We start from the raw sequence: 17611 nt of genomic DNA, 5'->3' as shown, positions 1-17611 counted from the left end.
TTTTTTTCTGCGGTAGAATTTGATGACTTGGGTACCCTGTAGGGATGTCCTTGGGGGATTCCCCTGAAGTTTTGATTTGATCATTGCATAAGAACACAAGTGTTTACCCGGTGCTGGACTGCAAAAAAAAAAAAAAAAAAAAAAATCATTATTCTAGAATAAGCTCCTGGATAATATCCTCCTCTTGTCTTGTCCTGAGGTATTTTGTCTTGAGCTGTTCAAAAGAAGAAATAGAAAAATTTAGATACTGTACAAATTTAATGTTTATGATGTGGTTGCTTAACACCAGGTGAAATGGTCCCCAGAGCCTTCCCAAAGTCCTTGAGTTATGATCTTGAATACAGCACTTTACTCAAACGGTAACTTACTTCACCAAGGATTATAAATGGATACCAGTGGATTTAAATTTAATTTTAAATCCACCGCCGTTTTACCTTATATCCAAGGAGTTTCTGAGTCTCTCCGCCGCTGCCTAGAACAACAAGGCATTCGCACCGTCTTTAAGTCCGACACGACACTTCGGTCACACTTAGTACGACCAAAGGACACTGTCAACCCGGCTAAACAAGATGGTGTTGTCTACAGGATTCCCTGTGAGTGCGGTAAAGTCTACATCGGGGAAACAGGGAGATCTAGGCAGGAGAGGATCAAAGAACACGACAGGGATATATGACTCGCCCGTACCAAGACCTCCGCCGTTTCTGAACACACCCACGAGACCGGCCACTATCCTTTCTGGAATGAGGTCAAGTTTATTGATCGAGATCCTCACTGGTACACACGTAGGATCGAGGAAGCTATTCACATAAGACTTCACCCTAATAACATCAACAGGGATAGTGGAATTGAAATTCCTGAAGCATGGATACCCACGATCAAGAAACACAACAACAGGAGAACGGTACAACAGCGGACAACTGAGGGAACAGCTACTCGCCGGAATAATGGAACAATAGGAAGATCGAAATGCACCAATCACAGCCGACCTTTGTGATATAAATGATACCGTGCAATCAGTCGACCTTATCGCCTGAAGAAGACCAGCAGTAAGCAGTCGAAACGTCGCGATCTACATCTCAAGTGACTACATTGTGAGACAAACGATAATACACTTTATTATTAACACATTTTGTTTTCATTGTACCTATGCAGGATAGAAAAAAAAATTGATTTTCTCAAACTTTGTCAGGATGAAGGTTTTCAGTTTCCTTGTTTCAAAACTGGAACTTTGAGGTTGTTTGAATATTATTTTCTTGTTGAGACAGCCTTACATGTACATATTTTTGCTCTGCAAAAAGCAAAACACAACCCTTAAATCACACTTTTTACTAATGTTAGCAAGCCAAAATAATGAGTGTGGCTGGAAAAGCTAACCCATAGTACTAAAATATCATCTTTTAGCAGTTACATGTATTCAGCACTGTCAGATTTGTATGTAATTTAAACCTGAATTTTAATCAAAGTTTCAAAATTATATGCTTTGACTCACAATGTTGTGTCATGTCAAAATTTAGTTCAATTTCAATTTTACATGTACCTGTCAAAACAATTTTTCTGGTTAAAGTATCCCTTAATCTAAGTTTTTATTGTAAATCTAGCTTGGGCAAAACAAAAAATGAAGCTATAAAACACAAAAATTGAGAGCCTCTTGTAGACTAGGCACTTGTTATAAGCTAACTGCCTGACATTTTGACCTTTCACACCGTGATCATTATCTCCAACATTGATCCAGAAATGTTTGTCTGTAGGTCTAATTTCTAGTAAAATTGTCTTTAGGTCTCTAAGATCAGTAACTGTAATTGAAAACACATATCAGGCTGCAAACGAGCATTTTAAGCAGATGTTAATTTTGGATGAGAAAACATACATTTGGTAGTTGGCGACTGCAGACAACACACGCAACAAAATATCAGATAATATATCAGCATCAAGAAAAATCTTAGAGAAAACTAGTAGAATACATACGGTAGTTGGCAAAATTTCTTACTTTAATTTAACCTGTCTCGATAAAAATTAGCTGAAATGGTAACATCACTTGCAAGATTTACCTTGCGTGTACAAAACATTCTTAAATGCTGCCAGGTCTGAAACAGCTAGGGTATTGATTTAATAAGGGTCAGTAAGGGTATCAAATTTTTGGCCTGCGCATTAGTAGGGTAGGAAAAATCGTAGCGAAACAAAACAGATTTCGCTCTTAAATAGGGCAAGGGTTTTCGGAGGTGCCCCTAGCCAATTTTTCTGGGAGTACCCCACCTCCCCTGTGTTTCAAATTGACTGATACAAATATTTATTATATGGTTAGCTCCGTGAGCAGGCAAGATGAATCAAATCAAATTGCGAGTTTATCAACCTCGACTCTGTGTCGGTCCATAAATTCGCAAAAAAAGAACTTGGCCAATATCCAGCCATCTTGACCTCACACTAGTCAATAACCCATACAAGTACAATACAAGTAAAAGCATTTCAAACAAATCAATTTCCAAAACATATAGCAGTTTACACATAAGCTTAATTGCCATGTGTTGCCTCATTCCAGGTAAATTACTCTAGAAAAATCTCGTTATGATTGAACAAAGACAAATAAATATTTATCTGAGATAAAATTATTCACCTTCTAAGGCAGATATAGACATTCTATTTATTTGATCTTGTCTGCTGTGTGTGTGGGGGGGGGGGGAGTGGGGGAACAGTCGCGAGATGCTGAAGATACTGCCTGTGGTGCGTGGGGGGGGGGGGCAACACACGAAAATACGCATACAGTATGGCGCGGGGGATACATACACGATGATGTTTCATGCAGAACGAAGCTAACTTAGAAGCATGCTAGAACCCGATCAAAAGGGAAGAAATACATATTATTGCAGTTAACAATGTAAATAAATCGTATATATTTTGTTTGTCCAAAAAGCTTACCTGCAATCCGAGTTCAATCGCTCGCCAACAAAGCTCGGCTCCAGCTCTAAGCGAAGTTCTTCCTTTATATCAAAACACTGTTTCAGACCCGCCTCGTCGACTCCCGATAACTCGAACCCTCAAGGGAAATCGAAAAAGGTTCGAATTATCAGGAGTTCGAGTTATCGGGAGTTGGGAACAAATGACCGAAAATAAGAAAAAAATGGTGTTTACTGTTTTTCTATTCTTGCACTGTACACTTTCATCAAATTTAACTGCACTTCAAGGGAGGGCAAGAGCTTTACTGACATTTTGGAAAGGGAGTTTAAAAGGACGTTCAGCCCAAAATGTTCCCACGTACATATTTTTTAAAAACTCATGCAGTAAGGTGAAGATCAACTGTTGCGAAAAAGGAAACAAACGGAAAAATTGGGGGTCACCGTGCTTGTTTTGAAATAAGGCACATTGAAGACTAAACGTTTTCAGAAGCTTCTGTCATTTTCAGACAATCTTTACGTGCGACCATCAGCAATAAAAAAAGCTACTCTAGTGAAATTTAGATCAGTTAAATGCACGCAATTCAACACAACTAAGTCTATTAAGCAAACCTTTGCACGTTCCTTGAGGTAGAATAGGCCTCAAAAAATTAGTACATATTAGCTCATATTAACCTTGCCCGTCCGTATTTGAAGAAAAACTTCGGTCACATGAGGGCAGAAAATGCGAAATGTTTGTAAGTTCTCACATACATGTAGTAGCAATGGGGGCGAATGTCCTTAAAAAGTACCCTCTAAAAAAGAAAATTATTTTCTAGACAATAAAAAAATTATGCTGCCCCGCGGTTAATGTTTAAAATTAACTAGCTATGCTGGCTAAGGTTTTCCAATAGGGCTAAGTTTATCCAAAAGATTATAGAGTTTGTTGCGGATTCCTTGTCAAACACCCTTCTCAACAAACAGAGCAAGCCTAAACAACAGTGTTTTTTGTTGTGCTATATGTTTTGGAGAGGGGTAGGATAAATAAAAATATCACTTGTTATAAAGAGTTGAATAAACTATATTGTCGTGCCAGATGTTGTTTCCCAGCATCTAGCAGGTAAATTGTTTTGGCGAGAAACCATCGACGTTAACTCACAAAGCCGGTTTACTAGAAGTAGAGGTCACTCATAAAATATAGCAATATGTCCTTCTTTGACTCGGCGGAAACTGAAATGAAAACCGTTGAAAACTAACATTACCAGATCATGCATCTTTGATGTCACGCTGGAGAGCAGTTCGAAGGGGAACAAAAACAAGTTCAAGTTAGCGAGGTTCGAGTTAGCGGAATTGGCGTTAAATTTTAATTATCATGTTAATAATTAATGAGCAATGTTCTTGTGTCATCTATTCACATTGACGAGTCAGTTTTAGTATTGTGTACCCGAATCACTTTACTAGACATTTACATTTGACACATTAGTGACTTATGTAGATGTTTCCAACTGACAGATGATAAATGCGTTTAGCATATCATTCGAGCCAAGGGAAAGTAGTAATTGCTGGAGTTAATTAACTGAATTTTAATTTACAGATAGAAAATGGCTCTCCTAAAAGTGGATCAAATCCAAAGGAATCGGCTTTTGTTTCCGTCAGCGAGGATTTCGAGCTCAGCGAGTTGGTGTTAGCAGGGTTTCTCTGTAATAATATTATTCTTAGCCAAACTAATCCAGGATTAGCAATGTTTTTTGGATTACACCAGTGCACCTTTTTGTAATAGCTGGCGACGCCTTGAAGACACGAAAATGCTTGATTTGGTAATAAATATACAGTTAGGTTGGTTTTTAACGATTTTCGTTTCAGTTCCATTTCGATATATATGTTATGTACGCGGATGGGAAATAAATATTACATTTATTTTTTATTATTATTTTCTCTTTTTTTCAATGACAAAAACATTTTCAAAGAAATTATTGAAACAAAATATCATTGGACTCATGTTTGCCTTAGCTAGTGACGTCTCATCTCTTTGCATTATAAAAGGCAATCTTAATTTAATAGCGTTTTTAAAATTCATGCGTCCATACGTACATTCATCAAAAAACATCAGTAGTAAGAATTAAAGAACTGAAGACAATGATGCCTAAAGCCGGTTGAAGGAAAAACGTTACTTGAAAGGTATGTTTAGGCATCATGGTTTTCTGAACTTCAAATTTCGATCGACTGAGAACTCGGTAAACTGTAGCCAAGACTGACAAAGCAATATTATTGTAGCAATTCAACATGAATCAAATACAGAAATGTCCAATATCAAGAGATTATGTATGTCGTTTCTATCCTCTCTAACTTTAGTCATAATTACTTTAGTACTTCTTTAGTCCTTTCAATTTGCTCTAGTCATTGCTGAGTGTTGTTCCACAAACCTGAACTGCTTCATAAGTGCTTTACCTTTATATTATATAAAGAGCCTGTTTCAGGAAAAATGGTAACAAATGTATAATTTAATGGACAGAATTGTAAAAGATGACGAACTGGTTTTGTCTTCGCAAAAAGAGAGCCTTTTTCAAATTAAATTTTTTATTTTGTTAGGAATCCTTGCATCAGATAAATCAGTGCGTAAAAGCAAATAATTGTCCGTAAAGTTAGAATTCTATCTTGTTTTGTCAAGTCTTTATTTAGTTTGTTTGTTTTTTCGCATCCTTTTTACTGATTTTCAAATAACTGTTTTCCAGTGATATTTCACACACTGAAAAGAGAGGCTTGCAATCCTAATATATCAGTAGTCTTGATTATTTTCTCGTGGCTTATTGACTTTCGTGATACAGCACAGCTTCAAGTCTATTGAAAGTGATCACATTTTGTTCAATACTTCCATGGTGGCCGTCCTAATAGTTCAACAATTAAAAATACATCATGCATATATTTTGATAAGACTATTCCTAATGCAAATAAAAAAACTTAATTGTTTTTATAATTCCCAACAACACCGAACTTTTTACGAGACTTCAAAAAAATTTCAAGTTACATCCTTCAGTAACTATAAATGAAGATCAAAGAAACAAATTGAAATATAACAAATAATATGTCCGCGCAATTCAATATATATTCCGATCCCATTATGACCTCCCTAAAAAGATTGGCTCACTAGATCATTACCTTATGTAGATATTATTATCTTTTTATTTTCCAGTTTTGAAGAAAAGGTTTTATTGCCTGGGGCAGAAAGATTTCTGATACGCATGTTTCATAACCTTTTCTTTCTTTTTTTTCTTTTCGTTAAAAAGAACTGAAAGAACTGATGACTGAATGCATCAAACATATCATAATAAAAATAACGGTCTCAAATGTCATTCGAGAAAATATATATTCCATTTGAATGTAATATCATGACACCAAACCGTGACAAAGAAATTATTGCTAAGATAAATAAATAATCCCACGCAAACCGGAATTGTAATGCCCATGAAAACTTTAAATTGAAAACAAGATCAGATAAAGATTAAATCCATCGTAATCATAAGCAAGCCCATGCAGATCTGCACGGCATGTTAAGACGATAGCCGTAAATTGAATTTAGTTATGGCTCAGATCAGGCTAGCAAAGTGTGTGAAACTAAATTAGGTCTTGATTTGTTCCATTGCTGTAGACGTCAGGGACATAACCAACGGATGTAAACAGCCCTTCGCTTAAAGATCGAGTTAAGTTTAATTACCAAATCGCAAGTGAGAAATGGAAACTGTTGAGCAAGACGAATACCGCTCTGTTGCCCTCCTGCTGCACGATTTCTTAGGATACACTTCAATGCATGGAGCAGGAAGGATTGTTGCTTCACGTCATCGGATTAGGAAAACCTTCTGGGTTATTTCTATACTGGCTTGCCTGGCCCTTGTCTCGTGGCAGGTTCATGATCTTCACGTGATTTACCGCAAACGTCCTCTGGCTACACACGTGCACATAGCTCATAACACGGTGAGTAATATATCAAACACGAAAGACCGTGTTTGATCACACTTCCAAACACCGAGACGAGAGTTGAAGATACGATGCGCAGCGGAGTATTTTTGACGAGCTTTGAGGTGTTTGGAAATGTGGTCAAACACTGCCGTGAGTGTTTGATATGACTTCTCAACTGAAGCGGAAACTATGGAGAAAACAGAGAAACAAAATCTTCAAAATCTATGCCGAATTAAAATTAGATATCCAAACACCGTCACGGTCATGATTTCCTTTGTCTAAACTTGATGAATTATTAATGAGTTTGAGAATGAATCATATTTCATGTTTTGCCTGTTTTTCTAGCTCTATTTGATTATTTACCTTTCGTTTAATATTTTCATCGCGTCACTCGACTGGTATGTTAGGCAACCAAACTTGTTGTTGAATTCGAATGTTAATATCATTTTGTATAGTTTTCTTTTCTTTTTATCTTGTAGGCTTTCGTTCCCTACTAATAACATACGCCCTCAGCCTCAGAGGGCGTTTTCAAAGTCAACGCCAATTAATTAAATTGTCATCAACGCAAAAATTGGCTCTCAAAAACGATGAGTGTTGCCCAAGTATCAATCAATAATTCTGATTGTCTTTTTGAGGCAAAAGATCACAGAAATTACTACATCCTCCAATTTTAATCTTCGGACGCATATTGCAACTAATACCCCTACCGCGGTATAGGGCAAGGGGCTGGGAGTGGAGGGTGTTGGACTGAATTCCCTCCTTCTGTTTTCTTTGTAATCAATATGGATAACAATTATCTAAAAGAAAGCTCTCATTTTTCGGGTCATAACCTCATCTGACCTCACATGACGTCATTAAGTTCGTCACCATATGCATTGATCCGCCATATTGGATATCCCTATGTTACATGTGTAACCAAGTCAGTAAATAACCTAAACTGACAGAAAACTCATCCCAGAAAATGACAGTGGAATGTAAAAGGGTACTATAGCTAATACTACAACGTTGATGTAGGAAAAAAGATGAAGTAGTTTATTTTGATCTCTATGTCAAGACAAGGTTCCCATGGTATTGTCAAATGACTACGGGAAACAGTTGACAATCAAATTTGTGGCGGGAAATCAATGACCAGCTTTTGTGAGCCTTCTTTTCAAAAATGTACTGATTATAAGGTTATACGTATAGTTAGACGATTACATGATAAATTACGGTGAATGTATCTCTGATCATTTTTTAGAGTCTACATTTTCCTGCCATAACAATCTGTGGCATGAATGCTTTGAGAGTTAATGAGGTGAACGAATCAGAATCTCTCAGAAGTGAATTTGTGATAAGATCTCTGTTAAACAGTAAGTTTCACTTTCTTCTGATAGTTGACACGATAGAAATTGCTCTGTGTTTTTACCTCCAATTTACCAGAAGATTTTTTGCAATTTACATTTCATATTACCAACTTGATTTTCAACATCAGGGTATCCTGGCCGGGATGAAGGTGATGGAGAAGACAATGATGTTTTGGTTCAATTAAACAATGCTCTGTCTATAACTGGTACTGTTATTACTTATATTTCTTTTTATATTCATATCTATATTTTTTTTTCTCTTTCCACCTCTTCTTTTCTTTATTTTTCCTACAACCGATTTAAAGCGTAATAATTCTTGTAACTACTCAGCTTGTTTAGTTTTTACTCTTTTGAGTAGTTTTTTTGCTTATTTAAGTTTAATGTATTCTTTGCTGTATGATATTCTCTGTATTATTATGCAAAATAAAATGGTGGTTGTTGTTGTTAAGACGAAAAGAACGGAGAAGACGAGGGTAGCGAAGACGACCAGGCTGAAGAACAAGATCAGCCTGATGGAGCAGATAAAGGTGATGGAGGAGATGAAAGTGATGAAGATGGTGAAGACGATGGTATAGGAGGAGAATTGGAAGCTGATTTTCTAGATAGGGAGCACCTGAAGACAATAATGGCGCAGCAAGATCCTGGCTTGCTGAGAGCATTGGGTCACCAATTTGAAGACTTTGTGGTTCATTGCACTTATCGCGGGGTGTACTGTGCGTATGTAAATTAACTTTGCCGATATTTTTCCACGATGTTTTGGTTCAAAATACTCAAAATTACCTACAATATCCTTTTGTTACTTTGCAACGTCTGCCCGCGATGAAAGCCTATAGAACGAGCCATATATGTGCATTAGAATATAACATATAAATATATAACAGAAATGCCGTAGTGTTGTAAATGTTATCTCGAGTCATACTACTAGCTTAGCTCATGAAAACGCAAATTAATGCCAAATTGTCCCAGGGAGGTACTCCCTTATATGGGCTATATAGGTATGTGCGGCCCCAAAGGGTATGGTTTTTTTAGCAGTTTTGGTCATAAATGGGGTACCGATTTTGGCCATTTTGGTCATAAATTTGCAATCTAGTTTTCAAATTCGTCATTATCAATAAGACCATCAACAAGGGCCCTTCATAAGTTATGTTTAGGACAACTGTACCAGCCGCAACGGTCATAAATAGGGCATCGAATATTTGGTCAGGTCATAAATAGGGTAGGGAAAAATTGCAAATTTTGGTCATAAATAGGGTAAAGGGTTTTGGAAAGCGTGCCGCACATCCCCACCCAATTTTTCTGGGAGTAACCCCCGGGGAAATCTTAACTGCAGTGATCTTGTTCCTCGTATAAATTTACTCACAAGTTACATGTATGAACCATTCTAGTGCATCGTCGTTTTCTGGGATGATTATCCCTTTGAATGTTTTCCTTAGGAATTATTCCAGTGAATTCTGGAGCCACTTTTGGCATTTTGCGTACGGGAACTGCTACGTTTTCAATGGAGGAACTACAGAAAGTAGATTGGACACTAAGGTTTTGAAATCAAGTGAGCCTGGTCCTTCATATGGTTAGTTGGACATTGCTTGATTTAGGAAATGACAAGCCTAAAGCAGTCAAACAATACTAAACGATCTCTTCAACTGATGTAACATTCAGGATTTGATACTTTTGGTTTAGCTTGAATGCAACCAAATTATCGCCCTTCTTCCCATAAAATCAAGCTAACCCTGTTCATTAGCTGCAACTTACCTTTGTACAAATTTTCCGACTTTCGTCTCGTGGCCCCAATCCATGTATTATGCACTACAGTTTATTATCTATGACCAAATATGCTTAAGCTTCTTTGTTAAATACTGTATGGCTGATTTGTTGGCAATACCATAGTGGAAAGTCCTAGTAAGACCAAAGTGCCGTCCTTAGCTCATTACTGAGTTCAGGGGACAGCTTACTTCCTTTGTTGTTTTCATTTCCCTTTTTATTATGTTGCATTTGTTATGTTGCATCTCTATCACCCTGCAAATTCAATAAACTTCAAATCCTAAGGTATAATTATTATGGCAAATAGCTTTCGTGGTCCTATGTTCAGCAACACAGTTATTGAAATCGAAGTCCACAACAGACTGTGCTTCAACAAACAAAATGGTCAAAATCTGCTGCCTATTATTAACTTACACATTCTGGTAGTCCCAATTACTTCCAGGTACCTCTTTTCCACTTTAAAATGACCGTCTTGTTTGTTTAATTGCATATCATTTTTAGGATTGAGTTTGGAGCTAAACATCGAACAAGAGCAATACATTGGAGCTTTGACGCCAGAAGCAGGAGTCAGAATTCACATCTCAAACCAAGGAGAAATGCCATTTCCTCTTGACAAGGGCTTAAGCCTTGCACCAGGATATGCAACATCGATTGGAATGCGAAAGGTTGGAACTATTTTACATTTACAGGTTTTTTAAAAGAATTAAGGTCTTCCGGCTCCAAGACTGACCCTGCTAAAGAGCACTAAGCAACGAAATTTCCAAGTTTTTCTGACCCTTACTAGAAAATACTTCGTTATCCTTAACAGAGAGCTCATTACTCGCTTCGTATCAATTAACCAAATGATTGAAATTGATGTTATATTTAATTAAGGTACATTAACTGTTATAAAGGCACGAAATAGCACGTGAACTCCCTATTAACAAGTATGATAACCAATCACGTACATAAATCAGTTGTGAACATAAAGAAGTTGGGAATAATGGGGCAGACTATCAGCTGTCAAGTTAATCACTCTCAAAGATGCAAAATCGGTCTCTTACGAGGCAAAATAGATATGTGTTCAACTTGACTACCTTCTTCATTCTTTATTCACTTTTGTATTTTTATTTTGATAGATAGGCTTTTATATGATAATATATTATTTATAATGTTTAAAACTTAAATTTGTGCATCGTCCTGATAATTGCAATTCTTTTTAGGTGTCCTCAATTAGCAGCAATACTGAACCTCATCGACACGTAAACAAAGTTATCATTATTATAATTGAAGTGTTTATAAATAACGTCGTGTTGTTTGTATTCTGCAAGGTTCTCATCGAAAGGAGGGATCCGTTTTCAGAGAATCTATGCGTGAGTGATTCTACATCTGATAAGTACAACATATATCAGCAGAAGATGAAAGTGAACTATTCCACTACTGTAAGTGCACTGTCCAATTACGGTCTTTACTGTATTAAACATGAATGTACAATGTGATAGTAACTCACTTGACCTCAACTCTGGAACCTAATATTCCCTCTTGAAAACGACGACACACTGTTATTGTTCAGTTCTTTATACGTCAACAGGCTAGCGACATTTTTAAAACCTATTTCACGTTTTACATATTGAGGAGCCTTGACTTCCCTTGTTTGGGGATGTGGTAGGAAATCATGATAAAATGGCGCGTGTTCTTACTTCTCTCCGTGTCATCTAACTGATACTAACGGTTAAAAATGATTTCCAGTCCGCATTACGCACTTTCAGCAGTCAAGTAAATAAATAAAAATAAATAACGTATAGTTAAGCTTGGTAGTGTTTATAGCACAAAGGCTGGTAGGGCCGAGCAAACAACTGAAACAAGTAATTCGAATTGAACATAACATTGTTAAGAATCCCAACTGGCTGAGGGCAATCTAGTTGGCTATAGACGATGCTATCCGTTATGAACCATTATGAACCATTCGTTATTCGATGTTACTCGTTATGAATCTTACCTTCTTCTTACCTTACCTTCTTCTTATGACCTTACCTTCTCTCTTTGAGGCATTTGTAATTTTTCTTCCAACAGTTTATTCGATTTTCACAACTACGAACTGACATCAGAAGGAAAGAAGCATAAAGCTCCGCATACACAATGGCGTTTGAGTTGAAACCGTGACCAGGCCATTTCCGACTTACCTCGTGCCTTTGTTTCAAAACGAGTCCTCGTGAAAAATGAGTTTAATTTGCATGAAAATGAACCTGTAGGCAGATCTCGTTTTCATGTGAGTGGTTTCACACGAAGACTCGTTTTGACCTAACAGAGGCAAAAGCAACTCGAAAATGGCCTATGTAACTCATGTAAGTTGTCGCGAGGTGTTACATTTTGTGGCGTCTTACTTGAAGCCAAAAGCTCTCGAGAGTGCGCAGTAGTGTCTGGCAATCATTCTTAATAACGGTTAATTTATTTCTTTTAGGGTTAACGTACAAAAATTTTATTACCATCGTGGCTAAAATGTTTTTTGCGGTTAAAATTTTCCCATTTTTACGAACGCCTAACGGCCAAATTATTACTCCGTTTTACGGCTAATGGTTAACCCCATTGAGACATTAATGATATTTTTTCTATATTTAGGACCAAGAGCTCGGCAATACCTTGCACACACACGTCAAGACCACTTAGATAAATAACCCCGACAATAAGTGTCCGGTGTCAAGACGTACACTAATGGGGAAAACATTTACCATCCTGCTGCAGCAGTTAGGAAATAACTAGCCATACTTTAAAACAACCCAATAGCAACGAAACAAGATACTTCCGAAATGCCTTTTACCTTTGTGCGAAAACGAGTCTTCGTGCAAAACCATTGTTGTGAAATTGTGTTTCACCTGCACGTTCACTTTCAAGCGAATCAAACACATTTTCAACTGAAAGGTTTTACTCGAGCACTCCTGCACTCGTTTTGAAATAGAAGCACAGCGTAACACGGGAATGGCCAACTTGTTTTGAACACGGGCAAACCTCAGTCGCTAATACGTTTTGTGTTAACATTCCATATTGATGCATCAAAGAGTACGGTGTTCCATAAAACGAGCTATCGATTATTTTGGGAGTGTCCGGAAAATTGTTTTGATCATCCGTCTTTGATGACTACAAGACATCTTTTGTACTAGCTATTTTAAGTTTAATTACAGACACTGTTTACCCCCCAAGAAAGCATTCCAAAGGAAAGTCACAATACCTTTTTAACAAGGGTTTAGTTCTTATCTTTCCACTTTCCCCTGCAGGCATGCAAGAAATCTTGCTGGGCCTCAAATCAACGCGAATTTTGTGGATGCATGGAATATAAATTTCCAAGGCTGGAAGATACACCGGTCTGTAACATTACGAATAAGACAGTTGGTAAGCATTTTTTAATCAATTACATTTGTTTTTTTTTTTCTGTTTAACACCATCGGGTGGATCGTAAAACAAATGATTGGTCCAGGGACAAAGAAAGTTTAGGAGTTTTGAAATGTTGTTTATGCGAAATCATTTTCACCTGCGTGTAAAAAGGCTTAGGATTTTTTTACAGAAATTTTCGACTCATCATCTAGCATACATGTTAATCGAGAAACATGTAGTTGGAATTTAACAAACCATATCTTAAACTGGCCATTCTTGTCCACTCGCAGGACATTTTCTCAATATAATGGAATGCTATAAGATCGTGTTTGGTTTGTCTCATCTGAATTTCGAGGAATATTTTGAATTTGCAGAAGTCAATTCCGCCAGAGTCAAACATTCATATAAAGGTTTCTTTAAATCAACCAGAAGCAACTGGTATTTTTGTTTTTTTCATTCGTATGATTGGTGATTGGAACGGCCCACCTAAGTACATTATTGAAGAGGGAAGCCTCAAAATCTTTAATTAAATTAAGACTCAGATCATTTTTACTACTGCAATCTGCCAAATGTTGTTTTCATTCCTTGGTTCCTTTTCTAATCTTTCACTCGACATTACGTACGAATGGTAACTTATCCACTTGCAGCTAAGTGCCTCAAGGGAGTCAAAAGTAAGTTCAAAGCTGGAACCTTGAACTGTTCCAAGTCATGCCCACCGCCCTGCAGGTAGGAATAAGTGTATTTCTACAACATTTCTCTGTTTTGATTTGTTTTTGAAGCTCGTTCAGTAAACCACATGCTTCTTTTTAGTAAGCCATGAATATCAACATCAGCTGCGTTTGTATCTAGGGAACCCTTTCCTTAAGCACCTAATGTGGACTTTTCATCACTTCAGGAAAATTTTCCCCTGCAATTTTCTCAGTGATTTCCATTACTAAGAAATGAAAAACATGTACCGTGTTTCTATCGAGTTATAGAAACACGAGTGGAAGTCTGGGCGAACGAGAAATGCTGTGGGAACGCGAGTCGTAGTCGAGTGTTTCCACAGCTTTTTCGAGTTCTCCCAAACTTTCACGAGTGTTTCTATAACTCGATGGAAACACGGAGAACATCTTTTCTATTTCCTTTAGAAAACACCGCGACGAAAAAAAAGGGAAATAACTTGCTTACTTGATCATCAAAATGTAAATTCTCCTTGCTCGCGTCATCATTACGTCAACAGCTCGTGCTAGTTCTCTTTCTATAGAGTTATGGAAACACGGTTTTTAACCAATCAGCGCGCGTATTTTCTTAGGATTGTTTTCTAAAGTTATATAAAATATGATATCTAAATTGTATTCCCCTTAAAGCATTTGGCATGTCAAGTCACTGATGTCATGGCAATCATTTCAACGCATAAATTACATCCAGATCAGGGATATTGTTAGTTTGACGTTTTCTTGAACTTTCTTGCAGGGAAATCACTCTTAAGCTTTCTACGTCCTATTCCCTTTGGCCAACCAAAGCTTATGAGGTTTGTATAAGAAAAAGCTGTTGCACAACCAACAAATGACAGTAGATAGTAAATTTAATCATACATTATCATCTAAAAACACATTGAAATGCTAAAAACAATTGTGAAAAATCGAATGAGCTTAGTACACAATATGTTACGAGATATTGCATGTTCACAAACCACTGCGATATGAGGACCGGCGCTGATTTTTTCTTGTGTCGTTACATTTAGTTTGAGGACCGAGAGAAAATGGAATTTCTACCTCTCATTCATGCTACTATCTTTTGCTCACGTTTCAAATTCCGCTTCCAAAATGTAATGTGCATTTTTTCATTTTGTTTGATTAGGTTTGTTTTTGTTGATTTTTTCGATCTTTTTTGGTCGGTTGCACGAGTAGTCGCTAGTTCGGCATACTTTTACACGTTTATGTATACCAACGTTTCCGTAAATTTTACTTCTTGGGAGCAAGTTCACACAGAAGCATATGGTTCACAGTTGTTCTCATTATAACCGAAATCAGATTGGTCTGAACTGATCTATTTCGAGCCAAGCACCAATGGGATGCAACCAACTAACTATATACTTGGATACTGAAGTCAATTAGGACAAGCAGTTGAAAGTAGCATTATAATTAAATACAAAGACGCCATGCCTTAATTTAACGCTGCTAAGAATTTCTTTGAAGTAATACATGTGGTAACCAACTAGTCATTCATAAATCTCCTAAACTACGTACTAGGCGTTTTACATGGCGGAGCTGAAGAAACGGACTAAAGAAGTGGATGGTAGCGACAATTTCAGGTAATCTGTTGCTGTTGTTGTTGTTTTGCCGTTTTCAGATATGTTATAAAACAAGTAGAATTCCCATAGATACAGAAATATTTTAAATCAGAGTAAAATTATATCTCCACGTGACTATTTACCGTCCAATTTGGGAAACATTTTACAGATTACATTTCAGAAGGTTCCAAAAATAAGGAATCAAGAGTATTGAGTATATAATTTGTTAATTAGACTATGCATGTTTCATATCTCCAAATGTAAAGATACCATTTCACGAAGGAATCATGTTATACCTGATATTGTATCTTTGAGATGTGACGAGAAAACAAAATTTTCACAATTCAAAGATGATTTACCGTAAACTTTGTTCCCTTTTAGGGCCAATGTTCTCAAGGTGGACATATTTTTTGAAGAGCTGAATTACGAGGTGATTTCGGAAGAACCATCGTATGAGGCAAGTTACATCTTTTCGATAGGCCCATAACAAAAAAGATGCTTACAGGGTGATTTCCATCCGTTCTGACTCAAATCTGCCTCAAGTCCCTAAGGGACACTTATAAAAAAAAAACGTTATTTATGATATGTGATATTTATGCATGGCGCTTTATAACTTGACTGCAGAGTTAGTGGTCTTTCCACACAACATTGCGTTTAATTTTGAAAGGTGTTTTAAAGAAGGTATATTTATTTACATCTGAGCGATTTCGCTTAGCTAGACTTGAGTTTTCAGTGTTAAATAACGTTGATTTTGACTGTGTTACTGGGCACTGTTAAGTTGTTGAACATTATTTGAGGGTTCAGTGTTTACATGGAATCCTGCTGAAAAGGCACATGCCACGTGCATAGGTGACGTGCAAATCTCCTCAGCAGAGAGGGGGGAGCGGTGGTCAAAGCACTTGAGGACCCTGGGACTGTCTTTGAGCCCTTTGAGCGAGCATGTTTTTGTGAACACGGTCAGATATATCGACCCATTTCTGATGCTCTGTTTTATTATTATTTATTGTTATTATTATTTTGCAGCTGGCAAATTTTGTTTCTGATCTTGGAGGATCGCTGGGTCTGTGGATAGGAATGTCTGTGTTGTCATTTGCAGAGCTTTTTGAGCTGCTTTTGCTCATATGTCTCAGTGTGGGAAGGAAACTGAAGAAGGGAGGGAACACAAAGTCATCTACTATTCATGTTGAAGAGTTTAAGTACAGCTCATGAATATAGGTACCCCAAATGTCTATAAATATAGCGACTCGTTAAAAGTTACCATTTCTGCATGGACAAAAACCGTAATAAAAGTAAACACGCCCAAAAGACGAAGCCCTCACAATAGAAATGACCTTACGTAGTTACGTCGTAAATTGTACTTTTTCGTTGCAACAAAGGGTGGAAAAAAGACACCATGGTGTACGTCATGTTACCTACACAGAAAGTACCACTCACTACGTTAATACGAGATTTTCGTTGTTTGGTAATTGTAGAGTGCCAAGGAAAAGGATGAATAGAAATGGATCACCTTGTAATAGGCCACATTTGATATATCAATATTGTAATTGCAGATTTTTTAAGGTTCTTTTGTCTCTCAATTCCCAAAAGAGACTTGGATACAAAGGAAACACTACCAAATATAGAAGTTTGTCCAGAAAGCCTCGGAGCCATGTTAGAATATTCATACATCGGACGTGGCCTATTTACCTCACCAGTTGCAACTTGTGATAAGTGCATTTTAGTCACCATGTGGTACGTGAACCCACAATGAATAGTGGGGAAATGTTGCTGGAGAGCAAGGTCTTGCTGTCCATCAACGTTTTCGGTAAAAATTTTCTCATTTTTTTAAAAATTCAAACCGTCATAAGATCTTACTCTTTAATGCCAGGGGCCTCAAACTTGGCCATTTTGATATTTTCGACATGCTTTATCCATTTCTGGCATTCTTTAAGTTATATCCCATGATTTTATGAAAAGTAGATCATGTGATGGCCTAGCTGCAAATGGCCTAGTCGAATAAGCTGATAATACACGCCTTACAACCAGATTATATTATTATCTCGTAATAGGTCGATATCGGTTGACGC

The 17611-nt window shown here is 37.1% G+C and overlaps 1 protein-coding gene across 1 annotated transcript; it reads left to right on the top strand.

The window, feature by feature from the left end:
• Positions 1 to 6143: 6143 nt before the first annotated feature.
• LOC145499360 (epithelial sodium channel subunit alpha-like) lies at positions 6144 to 16761 on the top strand. The gene is made up of 13 exons (XM_081478912.1): positions 6144 to 6869; positions 8059 to 8170; positions 8293 to 8370; positions 8614 to 8881; positions 9598 to 9731; positions 10424 to 10587; positions 11233 to 11343; positions 13174 to 13288; positions 13918 to 13996; positions 14726 to 14783; positions 15505 to 15566; positions 15927 to 16002; positions 16569 to 16761. The coding sequence occupies exons 1-13, from the start codon at positions 6597 to 6599 to the stop codon at positions 16752 to 16754; spliced, it is 1716 nt and encodes a 571-aa protein (XP_081335038.1). The 5' UTR covers positions 6144 to 6596; the 3' UTR covers positions 16755 to 16761.
• The last annotated feature ends 850 nt before the right edge of the window (positions 16762 to 17611 follow it).

This window comes from Orbicella franksi, chromosome 1 (assembly GCF_964199315.1).
Source record: "Orbicella franksi chromosome 1, jaOrbFran1.1, whole genome shotgun sequence".
Taxonomy (NCBI): domain Eukaryota; kingdom Metazoa; phylum Cnidaria; class Anthozoa; order Scleractinia; family Merulinidae; genus Orbicella; species Orbicella franksi.
This window is presented reverse-complemented; position numbering and strand designations above follow the sequence as displayed.

Excerpts from the sequence above, each read along its gene's own strand:
- LOC145499360 (XM_081478912.1), top strand. The coding sequence starts at position 6,597 with ATGGAAACTGTTGAGCAAGACGAATACCGCTCTGTTGCCCTCCTGCTG. Across the intron at positions 8,371-8,613 it reads CAATGCTCTGTCTATAACTG|ACGAAAAGAACGGAGAAGAC; the intron begins GTACTGTTATTA and ends GTTGTTGTTAAG. Across the intron at positions 13,997-14,725 it reads TCATGCCCACCGCCCTGCAG|GGAAATCACTCTTAAGCTTT; the intron begins GTAGGAATAAGT and ends ACTTTCTTGCAG.